This window comes from Anabrus simplex, chromosome 3 (genome assembly GCF_040414725.1).
Source record: "Anabrus simplex isolate iqAnaSimp1 chromosome 3, ASM4041472v1, whole genome shotgun sequence".
Taxonomy (NCBI): domain Eukaryota; kingdom Metazoa; phylum Arthropoda; class Insecta; order Orthoptera; family Tettigoniidae; genus Anabrus; species Anabrus simplex.
The window spans coordinates 339,183,211-339,202,523 of record NC_090267.1 but is presented as its reverse complement, the minus strand read 5'-3'; the positions used below and the strand labels follow the sequence as shown (position 1 = coordinate 339,202,523).

General features: G+C 38.6%; 1 protein-coding gene across 1 annotated transcript in view; it reads left to right on the top strand.

Annotated features, from left to right (window-relative positions):
* The window catches only part of POSH (Plenty of SH3s), a 311,783-nt gene that overhangs the window by 246,720 nt on the left and 45,750 nt on the right, over positions 1 to 19,313 (top strand). Inside the window, exon 12 of the mRNA XM_067143214.2 lies at positions 9,023 to 9,177. Within this exon, the coding sequence (XP_066999315.2) occupies positions 9,023 to 9,177 (155 nt within the window). The remainder of the gene's footprint in view (positions 1 to 9,022; positions 9,178 to 19,313) is intronic.

Sequence of the window (19,313 nt, the reverse complement as noted above, 5' to 3'; positions counted from 1 at the left end):
CATCAATTTAGTCTTCGAAAGGCTAATTTTCATACCATACTCATTGCACCTATTTTCAAGTTCCAAGATATTAGACTGCAGGCTTTCGGCACAATCTGCCATGAAGACCAAGTCGTCAGCATAGGCCAGACTGCTTACTACATTTCCAACTGGCGGAATCCCTCCCTGCCACTTTACACCTTTCAGCAGATGATCCATGTAAACTACAAACAGCAAAAGTGAAAGATTACAGCCTTGTCTAACCTCTGTGAGTACCCTGAGTCATTCTATCATCAATTCTCACTGCAGCCCAATTGTCAACATAAATGCCTTTGATTTATTTTAATTCCATAGTCCCCCAGTATGGCGAACATCTTTTCCCTCAGTACCTGTCATATGCTTTCTCTAGATCTGTGAAATTATTTATTTATTATTATTTATTTATTTGGCGTATGATGGATAATGACAACCTATAAACTATATACACAACCAGTGAAAGATGAGTACAAAGCAAATACAAATTATCATATCTATACAGTCAAAGAAAACAATTTACAAAGTTAAGAAGAAACCACAATATATTTACATCACTATCCACCTATCAACTCTGACAGTTCTTATATACACATTGAGTGCGAGTGATGTACATCTCACTAAATGTGAATGTCCAAACCCGCCACCCACTTCACTGCTTCAGGTGTTGCTGAGTTGAGATCTTCCATGGTGCCAGTGAAAGCACGCAGTGGACATTCCTGCACTACATGTTTCATTGTTTGTCGAACCTCCCCACAATCACAGTATGGAGAAACTGACCAGCCCCAGGTGTGTAAAGTAGATGCTGTTTTACCTACTCCACATCTCATGCGATTTAGTCTACTCCAGATGCAGCGTGGCAGATCGACGCCTGCCAGTTTTGTGGATGGGTTATTAATATCCACTATTGCCCGAGGTGGGGATAAAGACCATTCTGTTAACCATTTAGAGGTGGGGTTGAAGTCACTGGATTTTATCTTCACGGCAGTCTTCCAAGCAGGCTGGCGAGACTTAAGGCGTGTGCATTTCTGTCTGATATCCTCATAAACAGGTAGATGTTCATTCTTCAGCATTCTGATCCATAGCTGAAAAAGGTCCTTCTGTCTCCTGATATGTGGAGGTAGTATATTGCTGAGAACCGGTAACCATTGGGTCGGTGTAGCACGAAGTGTACCAGTTATGATCCGCATGGTTTGACGAAGTTGTGAATCTACTAGCTGTGTGTGTGCACTGTTAAGCCAGACACCAGAGCAGTATTCTGCTGCAGAATAGACCAAAGCCAGAGATGTTGTCCTTCATGTGTTTCCATCCACTCCCCAAGAAGTTCCAGCCAGTTGTTGGAGAATGTTATTACGACTTTTTAGTTTGTTGGCGGTTTTCTGCAGGTGATTTTTGTACGTAAGAGACCTGTCCAATGTTACTACTAAGTAACTGGGATTGACACAATATTGTAGTTCATGACCCTTGAAGAAGACCCTTGGATGGGTTTGCTTCTGCGTTGTTCAGATGGAATGTAGATGTCACTGTTTTCTGTGGTTTGGGATGAAGATACCATCTTTGAAAGTAGTCATCCAACAGTTCAAGGTCTTGGTTAAGAAGTATTTCAGCTTCTGCGAAGTTGGGTCGTTGAATTGTAAGGCAAATATCGTCCGCATATATGAACTTTCGGGACACTGTTTCAGGCAGGTCGTGGATGTATAAGTTGAAGAGCGTAGGAGATAGAACTGACCCTTGAGGCAGACCATTGTTGACTTTGTGGAATTTGCTTATGTTGTGTTCTGAGTGAACTTGAAATAGTCGGTTGCTTAACATTCTGTCAATTAGTGTAGTAATTTTTAAGCAAGGAACAGCTTTAATCAGTTTAAGCATAAGACCTTCCCTCCAGACTGTGTCATATGCAGCTGTAAGATCTAAGAAGACAGAGACGCTTTTCAATTTCTTCTCAAAACCAACCTCCAGATATGTGGTCAAGGACAGTACTTGGTCACTGCAGTCACGGCCGGGTCGAAATCCTGCTTGCTCAACTGGAAGGAATGCTTTGATGGCTGGTGCTATTTGGTTTAGTATCAGTCTTTCTAATAACTTGTAGGTGACGCAGAGTAGAGCTATAGGTCGATAGCTTTGTGGGAGAGTTGGATCCTTTCCTGGTTTCAGAAGGGCAATAATTTTTGACTTCTTGAAGATTGGGGGAAGTCTTCCTGACGGAAGTATGGAGCTGAAGAATGCAGCGAGCCATCTTCTTGTAGCTGGACCACAGCTTTTTAGTAGTTCTGGGTAGATTCCACCTAGTCCTGCAGCTTTGCCATTTCGGAGTGATTTTATTCCCTCATCAACCTCTTGTGATGTGAAAGGTTGTGAATAGGTCGCGTTCGGTTGCGTTTCTCGTTTTGCCTGTTTAAGCTCAGTTTTAACCCATTTTGTGGTCAGTTTATTCCTTGTTGTTTTAGAGGTAGAAATGAGGTGATTTGCTATTGCTTCTACCTTGATTGGGGAATGTTGCTTTGGTGGTATGGATGTGGAATCTAATTTCCAAATAAGTGACCATGCTTTTCTATTAGAATGGGTGAAATTCATGTCTTTTACAGTCTTTACCCACTTCTCTTTTCTAGCAAGATCAAGTGATTGTAGTAAATCTGTTGCTTTCTCGTGACTGCTATCTTCTTCGAATTCCTTACTCCGTCTGCTGGACTCTTCACTCCATCCCGGTATATAGTCTTTATGGAATCCTCTAGGAATACATGTTTTTGCTGCTGATTTTATTAAGCCAACAAACCGCATGTAGTTCTCTGGGACAGGTTTAATCCATCTGATGTTCGCATCGGTAGACTTGGCATAAGCAATCCAGTCTGCTTTCTGAAAGTTCCAGCGAGGTCTGGGTATAGATTGTATAACTGGGATCTGAATTCCTATTTGGTAGATTATGGGTCTATGCTGGCTGTGCGGGAAGTTATTGAGCCCTTGTCTCCTAATACGGCAAGATGGTGACAAAAAACTGTGCGAAAAAAAGCAAAGGTCTGGTGTGTAGTCACATTTCCAGCGGCCTGAATGAAACGTTCCCTTATCTTTGGGGTCATATATCAGTGCAAGGTTGTTTACTTCAGCCCATTCTGAGACCTTAGTTCCATTTTCATCGTCTTGCTTATAGCCCCAAGATGTATGGTGGCTGTTGAAATCGCCAAGGATGATGTTATTATGAGAGGGTATTATGGAAATGGGATCAGGCCATGTTTCATTGGGTGGCTTGTAAATATTCGTTACTATGATGTCTTCTATTTGTACTGAGGTGGAGAAATAGGTTGGATGTTCGCTTACTGGTATGGTACTGTAGTTGCAAATGTTATTTCTAATGTAAGTAGCAATATAAACACAGCTGTCTATTCCTCTCGCAACATTTTTCAGTTACCTGGTGCATACTGAAAATCTGATCCTGACAGCCCTTCTATGGTCTGAAACCACGCTGGTTTTCATTCAACTTGCTCTCAACCACTGATTGCACCCTCCCTTCCAAGATGCCAGTGAATACTTTGCCTGGTGTACTAATAAATGAGATACCTCAATGGTTGTTGCAATCCTTCCTATGCCCTTGCTCATAGATAGCTACAATTACTGCTTTTGTCCAATCTGAAGGTACCTTACCAACACTCCATGTTAATCTTATTACTCTATGTAACAATTTCATCCCTGCTTTCCCACTATACTTCACCATTTCAAGTCTAATTTGATATAATCCTGCAGCTTTATGACAATGGAGTTTATTTACCATCCTTTCCACTTCCTCAAGCATAATTTTACCAACATCATTTTCCTCCTCCCCATGAGTTTGGTTGTTCGTGACTCCACCAGGAAGATTTCCTTTTACGTTGAGAAGATTCACGAAATATTCCCTCCACCTGTCCAGTGATTCCCTGGAATCTATAATGAGTTAACCTGAATTACCCAAAGCACTGTTCATTTCCTTTTTCCCTCCCTTCCTGAGATTCTTTATTACTGTCCAGAAAGGTTTCCTTGCTGCTTGACCTAGCCTTTCCAGGTTATTACCAAAATCTTCCCACCACTTTTTTTTTTGGATTTAACAACTATTTGTTTCTGTTTCCTTCATCAATTACAATTCCCTGTCTGCATCGGCCCTTGTTTGGAGCCATTTCTGATAAGTCTTCTTTTTGCATTTACAAGCTGCTCTCACTTCATCATTCCACCAAGATGTTTGCCATTTCCCATCTTTACGCACAGTTGTTGCTAGGCATTCACTTGCTGCTTCTCTTACAGCATCTCTGTATGCCACCCATTCGCCTTCTATATCCTGAACCTGCTTACTGTCCACTGTTCGAAACTTCTCTCTAATCGTATCCATGTACTTCTGTGTAATTTCCTCATCCTGGAGATTTTCTACCCTTATTCATTTGCAGACAGATTTCACTTTCTCTATCCTAGGCCTAGAGAAAGTTCAGTACAGATCAGATAGTGGTCTGTATCATCGAAAAATCCCCGGAAAACCTGTACATTCCTAACAGATTTCTGGAATTTTAAGTCTGTTAAGATATAGTCTGCTATCTATCTGGTACCCCTAGCCTCCCATGTGTAGCGGTGAATAGCCTTATGCTTGAAGAATGTATTCGTAACTGCTAAACCTATACTAGCACAGAAGTCCAGCAAACACTTACCATTCCCTTTAGCTTTCATATCTTCCCCATATTTACCAACCACCCTTTCGTATCGTTCAGAAATATTTCCAACTCTCGCATTGAAATCACCCATTGGCACTATCCTGTCCCTGCTGTTGACCCTGACTACGATGTTACTCAATGCTTCATAAAACTTGTCAACTTCATCCTCATCTGAACCCTCACATGGTGAATACATTGAGACAGTTCTCGTCCTAATTCCTCCAACTGCCAAATCTACCCACATCATTCGCTTATTTGCATGCGTAACGGAAACTATGTTGCGTGCAATGGTGTTCCTGATGAATAGCCCAACCCCGCACTCTGCCCTTCCCTTTTTAACACCCGTCAAGTACACTTTATAGTCTCCTATCTCTTCCTCAATATCTCCCCTTACCCGAATAGCATTTACTCCTAGCACATCCAGATGCATCATCTTTGCTGACTCGGCCAGTTCTGCCTTCTTTTTTCCATAAGCTATTAATATTGATAGCTCCCCATCAAATTCCATTTCGTTCGCCAAGTTGTTTCCAAGGAGTCCCTCGCCTGTGAAATGGGAGTGGGACTCCGTTACTCCCATAGGTCCAAGGCTTGCTTAAAATTTTTTCAGCTCGGTAAACGGGTTAGGGGCCACGGTGGATTGTATAGTCCTAGCCGCCTGAGCCCAAGGAGGGCCATGACTCAGAATATGTCAGAGATGCCCCCTCCCATTCGATAGCAACTGGTATCCTGACTCTCAGGATCAGTTACTAGGCCACTCAGCCATTACCCATGGTTCACGAACTAGGATGTGACTACAGTAACCCACACCATGAACCATGATTAAAATTCTGAATTTTATTCTATAATATATACTTTTTGTATTTTTGGACCACAAAAGAAAAGTTGTATTATTATTATTATTATTATTATTATTATTATTATTATTATTATTATTATTATTATTATTATTAATTTATTCATGCTTCATTGTTCAACACTGTATAGCAGTCAGCACATTTCTGTTTGATGCTGGGCATGCAACCACGGAGAGCAAGAAATTGTCACAAGGAAGTGTTAACAATGCAAAGTGACAGCCAGGTGACATTTCCACTAATATTGTCACTATTTAGCTTTTTTTAAATTGTATGATTGGATGTCAACATACAAACTGAAGAGAGAGAGGTTAAGTGTGTTTGTGCAGCTTTTATGAACGTTTATTCGAGAATTGTTGTTTGAAACATGCTTACCTCACACATCTCTCTCTCGCTCTTCTCGTCTTACCTCACCTCCTGATCCCGTAGGAATCGGGCAGTATTCTCTGTTAGGGTTCACTTGCCTGACCACCATGGCCCCAGCGAACACAAGATTTCTGACAGGCCACAGCAGACTCTGGTGTCCACCTTACTTATTTTTGTTTAAGACATTACTTTTCAGTTAAATGCACGATGGAATATTGCTACTGAAATGCCAGAGAGTAAAATAAGTATGTTTGGACCACAGAAGAAATGATGAAATTTTTGTCTGGCTCTCAATTTGTTAATAATGTTACGTGAAAATTAAATACAGTAAAACTTGTTCAAAGCGGTGTCACAAGGGACCAAAATATTTTTTCCGAATTAAGCAAGTTTCCGCATTATACAAAACATCTCTTTTTTCCTTAAAACACCAATCACCACTACCATTACACAAAACATTACATAGTATACAGTATGTTAAGATGTTATTTAGGGCTTGCCTGTACCTGCCTACGGTGATTCAGATTGATGTACGCAGTACCATAGTACACTGATTTGTTAATTATTATTATTATTATTATTACTGTGCTTTATTACTACATACAGTACAGTATGATGCACACACAGTATATCATTTTGATACTGTCACAGCATTATATTACACTATTTCACTACACTGAATATATGTTTCTTAAACTTATTTCTATCACAACGCTCTGTACAGTACTTCATAACACTAAGCTTTCTTCTACCGATCAAATGTAGAAACTTGTTTCCTCTTCTTTCTAATTGTGCCTTTCTGAATGCAGTCCTGAGCTCAGTATGTTAGTTCAAGAAGAGTGGAAAAGTTAGATGTAATGGCAAATTGCTTTACGTCACAAAAGCACTGTGAGCCTGTTCATGGGTTTGAATCTTGTTTTGATCTTCATCTTCTTTTTCATGTCCTTCTGCTTCAGTCTCCTCCTCTTTTTCGGCGTTTCTCACTGCTAGAAGTGCTCTAGCTGATTCGAAAATGTGGCGTGTCGTAAGTTGTTCATCACTTAGAATGAAGTTCTTTGCCTAGCAGGGAAAGTTTCTTTCTGGATATAAGTTGGATGTTGCTGATGTATTTTCAGACACTTCATTCGTTCTCCCATCTATATTATTACTGTCTCCAAACATGTGTCAGTTTATCCAAACAATGACCTTGATCAACCAGCACCAGAAATGCACAAATATCATACGTAGGATACATCAGTTCTTAATGTTTTCTGCATTATACTAGTAGATTTTAAAATGAAAACATTATAATGCCGTAAGCTTCGTCGGGGCCGAGAAAATATTCCGCAGTAGGTAAGTTTCCGCTTTATTCAAATTCCGCTTTGAACACATTTTAATGTATATACCTGTTATTTTTGTATCTCTGTCGTATTTGGCAAGTTATTAATCAGTGTGTAAATGTGTATATGTATTTTAAAAAACAGGTGAGGAGCACGTGTGTATAGAGTACAGATAGTAGGAAGACATGGGTCCAAAATATTTTCAGATGCTTATTCTTATTCTACCCTTCTCTAACAGAGGCTGCAAGATTCTTATACTACCCTCCACTGACGAAGGCTGCAGCTGAAAAACTTGGATCCACGTTGTTCGTTCGCGTGTATTCTGTCTATGAATGCTTACGTGATAAGTCACTACTCTCTATATGTTTCATTTTTATTTTAAATATCATATGTTGTATGGCTTAAATGAATTGTGAAATTTGTCTTTACATATAATACAGCCTGGCTACTGTGAAAGGCTGTTGTCATGCTCTCGTAGGGCACTTCTTACGTCTTTGTGGGTCAGACCTTTTGAAATGGTACCCTGTAGGTGGTCTGTGTACTAATTTGTTACTGAGCTAGCAGCAAAGCCAAACTCTACTGCACAATCCTTAAAGCCGAGTTAATTTTGTCTAGTGGATGCAGAGTGCATCATTAAAAGTCTTTTAAATGCCAAAGTTTGACATGAAGTGCCTAGATATTTGCCTGCCCTTCAGAAGTTGGCTCCATTGGCCATGATCAAGTCTTTTGTCTTCTATCATGAGTTGAACACTTAATGTTTAATCCACCAAGGCTGTTTGATTCTGCAAAATAGAGGTAATTTTACATGCCTTGTAATGTAAACTTCACGGTACTGCTGGAGTTTCTATTTACTGCATTGTATTATTGTTTTATTATATAAGACTATGAATAATAGCAGCAGCCACCTCTTATCATCGAGCAAGTTGGTTGTATTGTAGGGGTCCAGTAAACTTGCATTTAGGCGTTGATGGATTTGATCCCCATGGTTGACACCCTAGGAGATGTATTATCATGCTCCCCCGTACTCTATTAGGCAAATGCCAGAGCTGTACCTTCCTTAAGGTTGCACCCGTTAACCTTCCTAGCCTTAGCTCTTTCTCATCCCATTGTCACTGAAAACCTGTATATGTTAGTGTGATGATGAAGAAGAAATTAAAGTCAATATTTCATTCTTTCAAGTGAACAACTACATTGAATATTTTTACTAATCAGTGTTTCCTTGACATCTACTACATTAACATGTTGCAGACTGTTATGATCACTTTCTTTTAATCCTTGAAACCACAATCACCTCATCACAAAAGTCTCAATGTTCATCCAAATAACCTGAATACTGTCTTTTTTTTTTTTTTTTTCAGTATCTACTAGAGATTTCTGTTTATTTATGGACAGGAAACAAGTTGGCTACATAGTATGAATCATGGTAAAGTGTTTTCTGGAACATAATTTTACTTTTGTTAAACATTCAAAAGTTATTACTTTGAATCAATTTGCTTAGATTTGATTCCCAACTCAGGTCAACAGGAGTTCGAGAGTCTGGAACAGGGTGTGACAACGCTATTTCCTCTGCTGCTGATCACAAATCCACACATTGACATTCACACTGCCATATCTCAAGTTATCAGGCTTCTCATACTCTATTTACATAGAGTTATCAACTGTGGTGTTCCAAGCCTTATATTTGAAATTTGGGCTGATGACCTTAGATGTTAGGCCCCTTTAAACAAGCATCATCATCATCATATTTGAAGCGACTGCTATTAATAATATGACTTGTAATGAATACACAATTGTTTTTTATTTTTGTTTTCAGACTAAAGAGAAGAGAGACAAGGGTGTAAGTTTGATGCGGCGCTTAACTAGCATGAAAAAATCTAAATCTCCTCCTCCAGCAACATACTCAATGGACAACCCCGTTTTTGAGGATGGTAGTATAGCTGGCAGCCCTGCTCATCCTGTTCACGTGAGGTAAGTAGCTTTACTCTCTAGGACGTGTACATGAACAGCTTGTTGGGGAACAAAGTTTGTATTTTGGAAAACCCAAAGATGATCAAATCTAGTCTTTTATGGAAACAAAAATTAGACTTTTCTCTTCTACTTATTTTTGAAATTAATTGTTCGTGCCTTTCATTCAGAGAGCCTCGGGGAAATAAATTGTGCTCCAGCGAGATAATCCTGTCAAGATTTCATTCCTACGGATGGTTTTGAGTCAAGTAGATTTCATACTCGGTTGTAGGATACAGCATCTAGTTATATGTGTGTGTATATATATATATCGTAGTGTCCAAGTCTTGGCAATTTTACCTTTCCTGAAAACCTACATTTCTATCATTCTTTACTCATATTTCTATTGCATTATTGTGAATATTGCTATATTTTGAAGAGAGTGTTGCTTTGCTAAAGAAGATCTCTTGAATTTAAAGCATCAGTTTCATCTTAATGGTAGTTATATCCAGTTAGAAAGTAAATCTTGAACAACTGTTTGGTTAGTTATGTTATGGTTCTCAGCCATGACTATCAAGATTTTTAATCTACTGTATGGCAAATTAATATGTGCATATGTCATCAGAAATGTTTCAATACTGCTTTTATTTTCCTTCTGTCATATTTCTTAAGAAGATAAGGGGTGTGTCAGTGTGCTCCTCACTAATATTCAGTCCAAATTTTGAGGGAAGATACGTCAAGATGCACTGTTTTGAATATAGAAACAAAAATAATTAAAATCATTGCCAGTGTATGGAGCAAAGTATGTGAGGCTTGTTATTGCTGTGATATGCAATTTGATCCTATTATTGAGTGAAGGTAAAGTTAAATACATCTCCTGTGTACAGAGCTTTCTGGTTGTAAATGAAATACAGTGTGGTGAGTTGTGTTAATATGATTCCTGTTTGCATGTTTGTAATTGTATGTCACTGTGTTGTGTTGCATGCCCACCTCTGTGGAATGATGTGGAATGTGCTTGTGCTCTCTGTTAGGATTATGTGCACTTTCTTTGGCCGGGGGAAAGGATTGAAGTGTAGGAAGGTTGGATGACTAATGCTCTGTGGTAGTTCACACAAGCATCATGACTGTAACAAATGTTTAGTGTTGTAACTACTATAGAGAAAGTAATTTATAGTACAATTATAGTGTATGAGAATGTGGATGCTGCATGTATGTTGAACGCAAGTTGGAGATCTGCTCATGGCATTAGAAATATATGTAGTAGATTTCTGAACAGTCCACCTCTTAGAAGCAGAAATGTTCTCACAACCTTGTAACTTTATTACTCTAAACAGAACAACATCATCTGCAGAAAGCCATATCTCTGATTCCACTTCCTTTACTCTTTATCATCTATATACTGTATACAGTTAAACCTCCCTATAACGGACACCTTCGGGACCGAAAAAAAATGTCCGTTATGAAAGAGTGTCCGCCCGCGAGAGGTTATGAAACCAGTACCATTAAACATAAGTTGGAACACAATAACCCATGTATTGTATGTGTTAACAATTCTCATAAATGTACCTTTAATTGTATACTGTATACAGTATTGTACAATATACTGCACTGTACTCACATGAGAAAGTTGTAGATGAACTGCTGCAGCTGCGATGCACTGTATTAAAGAGACAAAAACACTTCTATGGAAACCTCTATTGAGCACACTGTACACTATTACCGTTCACCATGTTAAAATTAAGAAGAACGTTTGAATTCTTGAAACTTCAAATCAGTATGTAGATGTAGCAGTATCTAGCACAGTACAGTAAAACGTTAGCACTTGAAAAAATCCTTAATGTTTGTTTGTTTTGTCCATTTCAGTTTAGCAATGATGTTTTCGCTATGTGCAATTAAATCCTGGGTCAAATTTACACCTTTTTCATCGTTTTGTTAATAATAAAATTCTTTCAGTCGTTTAACAATGCCGAGGGCCTCACTGTACGAGGTTATTGGCAGCACATTCATTTCTGTATTTTCTTCAAAGTCGTCATTAGCATCACCTTCACTCCCACTTTTGTCAGAATCTTCATTTTTGTCCCTCTTCCCATGGATTGACTGAAGAATCGTTTTCGTGTCTCCACTCTCACACTCTGTTGGAATATCTGAATCAATTTCGATATAGGTGTTCACTTGAACACTGTAACCTGCTGCATTAATCAACTCTTGTGTTGTTTCCATGCTGTCAGGAAGGGTATCCGATTCTATTTCGGGATGTTCACCACTAGCAGGAAACCCAGCTTTCAGAAAGCAGTTACGAATTGTTTAGGCCGTGACGTTTTTCCATGCATTGGTCATCCATGAAATTGCTTGGAGAACATTCAGCCCCTTTGTCAGTGTTTGAAGGGTTACTTCATTCCCGTTAAGTTCTGATACTACGTGCTTCATCACTAACTGTCTGTACATGACCTTGAAGTTCTGGATCACTCCTTGGTCAAGTGGCTGAGAAACTGATGTTACATTTGGTGGGAGAAAGACGATCTTCACATTTTGCAACTTAATTGTATCCGGATGCGATGCTGCATTATCGAGGAATAATAACACTTTTCGCTCCTGACGTATCATTCTTCTGTCCAGTTGTCCTAACCACTCTGTCTATATTTCTCTGGTCATCCATGCTTTCCTATTTGCTTTCCATTCAATGCCAAACTTCGTAACGTCCATATTTTTAAAACACCTTGGTTTTGCAGCTTTTCCTATCACAAGGGGCTCCTCCCGTTCTCCACTCATACTTGCACATAACAAGACCGTAAGACGTTCTTTCGCAACTTTTCCACCAGTACAACGATTTCCTTTGAAACACAAAGTTTTGTTGGGTAAAGCACGGAAAAATAATCCAGTTTCATCGGCATTCAAAATATTTTCCGGAGCATACCCGTCTATGATTGAAGGTATTTTTTCTTGCCAGTTGTCAACAATCTCCATATTAACACTGGATGATTCTCCGCAAATCACTCTGAAGTTGATACCATGTCGCTTTCTGAATCTTTCTAGCCAGCCATTCGGGGCTTTGAAATCTCCAATACCTAATTCTGTCGCGAATTCTAACGCTTTTGCTTGTATCATTGGTCCTGAGACAGGGACATTCTGACTTCTTATTTTAGCGAACCACTTTAGCGTTGCCTTGTCAATGAGAGCTCCACTACCACTTTGAAACAGTTTAATGCGCTGTTCGTTGCCATTTAAATGCCATTCTTTCACTAGTTCCTCTTGCTTTTTCACAATTTCAGCTGCCTGTGTCTTTCCAATCTTAAACACTTCGGACAGTTTACGCACACCACACTTCTCACGTTTATGATAGTCTATTATGCCTACCTTTTCTTTTAAAGTTAAAAACTTCCTCGGAGCCATGTTTACACACACTTACTAACGTAAAATTGAACACATCAAAAGCCCACGAGTCAATGAAAAGTAACCTGACAGTGAAGGTACGAATTCCAGGGCTGTCTAGAATGTCAGATCACACAACTTCCGGAAGTGATAGCGTAGCTTAGTGTTGCCTTCCAAGAATGTGTACAGCCAGGATCAAAAGTTACGGTGTCTGTGATTCTTGGAAGTACCGGCTGTGCAAAATGTAAGCAAATACATACTGTACAGGACACAAATACAGAATTTTTTTAAAAAGAAAGTGTCCGTTAAGGGAGGTTTAATTGGAGTTTCTCGTGGCTATGGTGTGTCCGTGTCCGTAATAAAGGGTGGCCGTATAAGAGGGGTAAATTACTCATACACAACATGGCATTTAATTACGGGCCTAGAAAATCGTCCGCCAATGAGGGGTGTCCGCCAGTGAGAGGTGTCCGTTAAGACAGGTTTTACTGTATATAAAATAACATGTCCTGACTGATTGACTGATTCATCATCGCCGAGCCAAAACTACTGGACATAAAGAAATGATATTTTGGGGGATACATTTTTATTAGAGTGTAGGTGCTCACTAAGGGAGGAATTTTGGATATTCCATTGCTAAGGGAGTGAAAAAGGGGGTTAATTGTTTAAATGAGCATATCCATATCTCAAAAACTTGAAAGTTTACAGACATAAAAATTAGTATTTAGAATCTCTTTTAAAATTAAAGAAACGTGTATTATTTGTTTTTGAAAAATCCGATTAAGGGGCATGAAAAAGGGTGTTGAACACCTTTTATTAGGATACTTCCATCTCAAAAACTGAAGATGTTACAGACATGAAAATTGGTTTTTGAAAACTCCTTGAATAATAAACTTTTTTTGGAAGTTCCAATTAATGGGGGGTGTTCAGGAGTGACAAAGGGATGAATTTAAAAAAAAAAAAAGATCTACAAGTATAACAGTATCTCAGAAACGTAAATTGTTACAGGCGTGAAGATTGGTATTTGGATTCTTCCGTAAAAGTAAAGAAACATAGATAATTTATTTTCGGAAAATCTACTTCAGGGAAACTGAAAAAGGGATGAATTTTTTAAATGAGAATATCTACAGAAAATAACAAACTTAACATATTACAGATGTAAAAATTATCTTTATTCTTTAAAAAAATAAAGAATCATGTTGATTTTTTTTTTTTTTTAAATACTTAAGGAGGGTAAAGAGGACTTTAAAGGGGGTTGAATTCTTTTTATTAGCATAGTGATATCTCAAAAACTGAAGATGTTACAGATGTGAAAATTGGTATTTGGAGTCTCCTTTAAAAGTAAAGAAATAGGTATTTCTTTGTTTTTGGAAAATCCACTTAGGAGGGCTGAAAGAATTGAAACATTGTTTGAATTCTTTAGTTTTTGAGATATAACTATCCTCATACTAAGATGTTCTAGATGTAAAAATTGGTATTTGGAATGTCCTTTAACCCTTTCCCACAGAATATCTTTGACTCACTGTCGGGCGAAACCTAGAACAATAATTTGCTTGTCAGTAGGGATGGGACAAACGGTTACTTTCCTGTATCATGTTCCACTGTATCCATTACAGTGTAGTATTCGGTTGCAGTATTAGGATATAAATGTAACCTAATACAAGGTACAGGGCAGCTTTTGAGATGAATAGTCATTAACTCCCTGCTGCCTCTTGCAGCCCCTAACCAGTACGTAAATAGCGGTACTCTGTCTCCCTCTCGCTTTCTCCACTACCTCCATCCTTTTCGCCTTGTCGTTACTTACTATTCCAAGAAATGTTTGCAGTGACCCATTTACATTCCTAGAACTACTACTACGTAGTCAAAACAGGAACCAGTTAAATGACTTTTTAACATCATGCACATTATTAGTGATAGACAAGCAAAGAATACCCAAGTAATTTATATTAATTCATGATTATTATTTCATTTATAAAACTATACAAATTAAAACCCAACATGAGCTGCAATACTTTAGGAGAAGATTAGTCTATACTCTATGCAATAGGTAGGAATTCATGTTTAAAAACAAAATCCTGCCCAAGTTCTTTGAGCTTAGGCGTGTTCGGCGATCGTTTATCACTTGCCCTGCTTTAGAGAATAATCTTTCGCAGGGCACAGAGGTAGCAAGAATGTTGAAGTTCAGCCTGACCAAGTTTGATAAAGTTGGATAGAGGTAACAGTTCTCCTTCGACCATTGTATTGGGTCCCGACTTCGGTGCAGCAATTCGTCATCCAAGTAGCGGTTAATTTCAATGGCAGCAGCTGACAATGGTGTACCTAATAAAGAAAAGAACGATTATAATAATATGTCTCATAGGTGTTCATTGTTATTGTTAATATTATTATTATTATTTTTAAATTATTATTATTATTATTATTTCTTCTTCTTGCGTTCCGGCCTTCTAAGGACCACGTTACAATTTCAATTGTTCCTCCTTAGTTGTTCTTTCCTTTTCTTCCAGTATTCTTTCATTGTTTCACTGTGTTTCTTTTTCCTGTCTTCAGTCCACTTTGTGCCTATTTTCTTTTCCTTCCTCCCTTGGAATCCTTCCATTTGTAAGACTTTCTTCCTAAAAATCTTTTCTTTCCAATAATTCTTCTTCTCGTATGTTGTTCCTTTCCAGGTCTTTCTTGACTTCTTGAATCCAGGTGGTAGTTGATTTCTTTTCCTAAAGGTACTTGAAGATTCGTTTAGTTAGTCTATTGTCATCCATTCTGTAAATGTGTCCAAGAAATAGCAATCTCCTTTTTCTTATTGTTTCTGATATGTTTTCTACGTTCTGGTAAATTTCATTGTTACTTCTTAATTTCCAAAACTCTGCAATTCTTGGAGGACCTAATATTTTCCTTATAATTCTTCTTTCTAATATTTCTAATTTATCAAGCTTGTAGTTCAGTGCTAGACATTCGCTGGCATAAAGGCATTCTGGTTTCACTACTGTGTTGTAGTGCTTTATTTTAAGTTTCCTTGATAAGCACTTTTTGTTGTAAGTATTCTTAGTTATACCGTATGCTCTTTCCATCTTTTGTATCCTCTCCTCTATAGCAGATTTTTCTAAACCATTTTCTTGAATTGTCTCACCCAAATATTTGAATTTCTTTACCTTTTCTATTCGACCAATATCCGTTGCTAAAAACTTTGGGGCACTTTTTATATTCGTCAAAAATTTTGTTTTCTCGCCAGAGATTCTCAAGCCTGTCATGTTGGCTGTCTTTTCAAGGAGATTGACTTGCATTGCTGCATCTGTAAGGCTTTCTGAAAGTATAGCAAAGTCATTTGCAAATGCTAGGCAATTTATTGCAACACCTTTGTTCTTCTTCCCCAGCACGAGTGGCAATATTTTAGATTCTTTCAGTTTTTCATTCCAAATTCTTACAATTTTCTCCATGACACAATTGAAAAGGAGTGGCGATAGACCATCGCCCAGCCTGACACCTGTATTTATTTTGAAAGGTCGAGATACTTCACCCATAAATTTTACTTTCGAGATAGTGTCTGTAAGTGTTTCACGAATTAGGTTTGCCAATTTAGTTTTAACTCCAAATTCACGGATTACTTTATGTAGGGTTTCCCTATCAACAGAGTCAAAGGCTTTTTTAAAGTCAATAAATGTTACAACTATGTCTTTGGAGTTTATTAATCTGTGTCGAATTATAGATTTCAGGTTGAAAATCTGTTCGGAGCAAGATCTTCCTTCTCTAAATCCACCTTGATATTCACCCAATTGACTGTCCAGTGTCGATTTTACTCTATTTAGTAGTATTGTTGAGAATATCTTGTAAGCAACTAGCAAGAGAGATATACCTCTGTAGTTGTTGACATCCTGCTTGTTATTATTATTATTATTATTATTATTATTATTATTATTATTATTATTATTATTATTATTATTATTATTATTATTATTATTATTATTATTATTAGTCATCACCATCATATCAACCTACCTGTGGGTTTTCTCGAAGATGTCACCTCATCAAAATCAGTCCAAATAGAGAATTCACTCCTATTGTCATCTCTTTCCAGAACTTGTTTACCATCATCTGCGTTAGCTATAACCTGCTCTTGTTTGTTTAATTTTGATAGCAGTTTGATTGCACGCTTCTTTGCTAGTTCTCCTGCAGTCTTGTCTGTGAATGCCAGTAACTTGAACCTTGGATCCAGAAACGTACATAAGGCAATCGCTTCGTTGTACTCTAGGTTTTGGAATCTTGTAGTGAGTCCCTCATATAATTTGTTTACAACGCCGATTACTGTGTCACTGAAGGGCTCAATTAACAGTTTTCGGCAAACATTTGTGAGGCCATTTGTCAAAATAAGTCCTTGGCTGCCTGTTACATACTTATGGCCACTCATTATGAGTGTAACCTCTTCAAATGGCTTGAGAACAGTACAAAGTTCCTTACAAAATGTCCATTCCTCTTGCGAAAGGACCAGGATACCTCTATTTATGAGAGCTATTGACGTTTTTACTGCATCCTCTAGTTCACAAAACCTTTGTAACATATGGTAGGTGGAATTCCACCTCGTGGGGACTTCCTGAATAAGTTTCTTGGGATGAAAAGAACCCATGTTCTTTTGTGCTGTCAGTAGCTTCTCCATGCCCGTCGTGCTTCTCTTAAAATACGCCACTACATGTTTTACTTTCTCCAGTAATAACTGTATCTGTTTCAATGCATCCTGGACGATTAAATTTAAAGTGTGCACATAACAAGGAAAGTGCTTCCATTGAAGTTCATTTACAACAGCATTTTTCATATTAGATGCGTTGTCCGTTACAAGGGCTACAATTTTTTCGGACAAATGAAATTTGTCTGAAATACACCTAATTTCAGTAGCTAAATTAACACTTGTGTGGCTATGAGGTAAAATTGAACATTCCAGTAAAACTGACTCTATAGGTGGGCCGGCGTAAGGTTGCACATGACAGCTGCGCACAATATTGGTCACACTGCAGTGGCGCACGAAGCGATGTTGCCGCCGTAACAACAGCTGATTGCACGACACATGTGTTTTTAAAAACATGGGAGAAATGTTTTTAATGTCATCGCGTTGATACACAATACAAATGAAATCTGCCGACAAAAATTGAACTTTCAACTCACCAATTATTCATCACACAAAATTATACGAGATAAATATACTACGAAGTTCTTATTATCGCGATGTTAGAAAACACGGAAAAAATCGGCCAACAAGGATCTCACTTCATATACACCTTCACCAATAAATGTTAGAATAATATACACCGGTGCTAACACAAAATGTTTCAAGTAAATTCTATAAAATTTACGAAAATTCAGAAACCTTATTTTCATACCTGATTCACAAAGGCAAAGGCTCGATACCCTCCAGTTCACTGCCATCACTACCGTCGCCTTCGTTATCACTGTCATCATCGTCTAGGCAGATCATCAACTGAGTCACTGATGATGCCATGTATTGCCATTGCCGAATTAATGAATGCTGCAACATGGCTAAATTTCTTCCTGCACAAAGCCGCATCCATTCGAGCAATACTCTCCCGGAACAGTCCTTCCACTTCAGTAACTGTGAAGGACGTGTTATAAGTGCGTACGTAATGTTTTACTTCACCCCATACCGTACCAACTCAATGAGGTTGAAGTGACAGTGGTACGGCGGCAACCTAATAACCTCGTGCCCTTGTTCCTTCGCTACCTCGTCGACTATTTTCTTTTTTTTTTGCTATTTGCTTTACATCGCACCGACACAGATAGGTTTTATAGCGACGATGGGACAGGAAAGGCCTAGGAATGGTAAGGAAGCGACCGTTGTCTTAATTAAGGTACACCCCCAGCATTTGCCTGGAGTGAAAATGGGAAACCACGGAAAACCATCTTCAGGGCTGCCAACAGTGGAATTCGAACCCACTATCTCCCGGATGCGAGCTCACAGCTGCGCGCTCCTAACCGCACGGCCAACTCGCCCGGTGTCGACTAATTTAGTCATACACATATGCGCTGGGATATTTCTTTACTGCAGCCATTCCACTTACAGTTCTTTACGGGCGCTCGAAGAAGGGGTCTTGACCATTATTACGGAGTGGTAACGTGCATTGTCCATAACAATGACAGAAGGGACTTTGAGCTGTAAAAATCGTACTCGTTTCTTCGTATTGCATCAGCCTGGAAAGAATTAATTCCTATTACAGGAGATAGCTTAAATTCGTTTCTTTCTCGGAGTGCTGTGAAACAAGTCCCTACTCTCAGCCCCGTTTTCGCTATTGCTATGTACCCCCGTCACTTTTTCCTTCTGTTCTTGGAGGCGAACACCTCTTTGAATGGCAGTACGCTTTGAAAGCCCTAATGTTTGAGATTTGCGATCCACAACATGATCTATAGGGACGGAGAGACGGCTATACAAGCGTACGAATTTCGTCTCCCTCGTAAAATTCACGAGTTCTCCGCACTAATTCTAATGCCTGACTATTAAGGGACACTCCCCGGCTCAAAGGATTATCACTTCGCGCTTCATGACTATGTTGTCATTTCCGAGACATCGCACTGCATTCGTTAAAATAAAATTTCACAATTATCTCAAAATGAAAACAAAACCTTCATAAACGCGCGAATCACACCTGACCACGTGCTAGCGGCGACAGGCAAAACGGCAACACTTCAATACAGTAGTCAAGCTACTTATAGATGGCACCACTATACTACCTATATTGCCAACAACAATCAACTGAAAATAGTTCGTATTTATTTTGTAGCTCGCTTAAACCTTATAA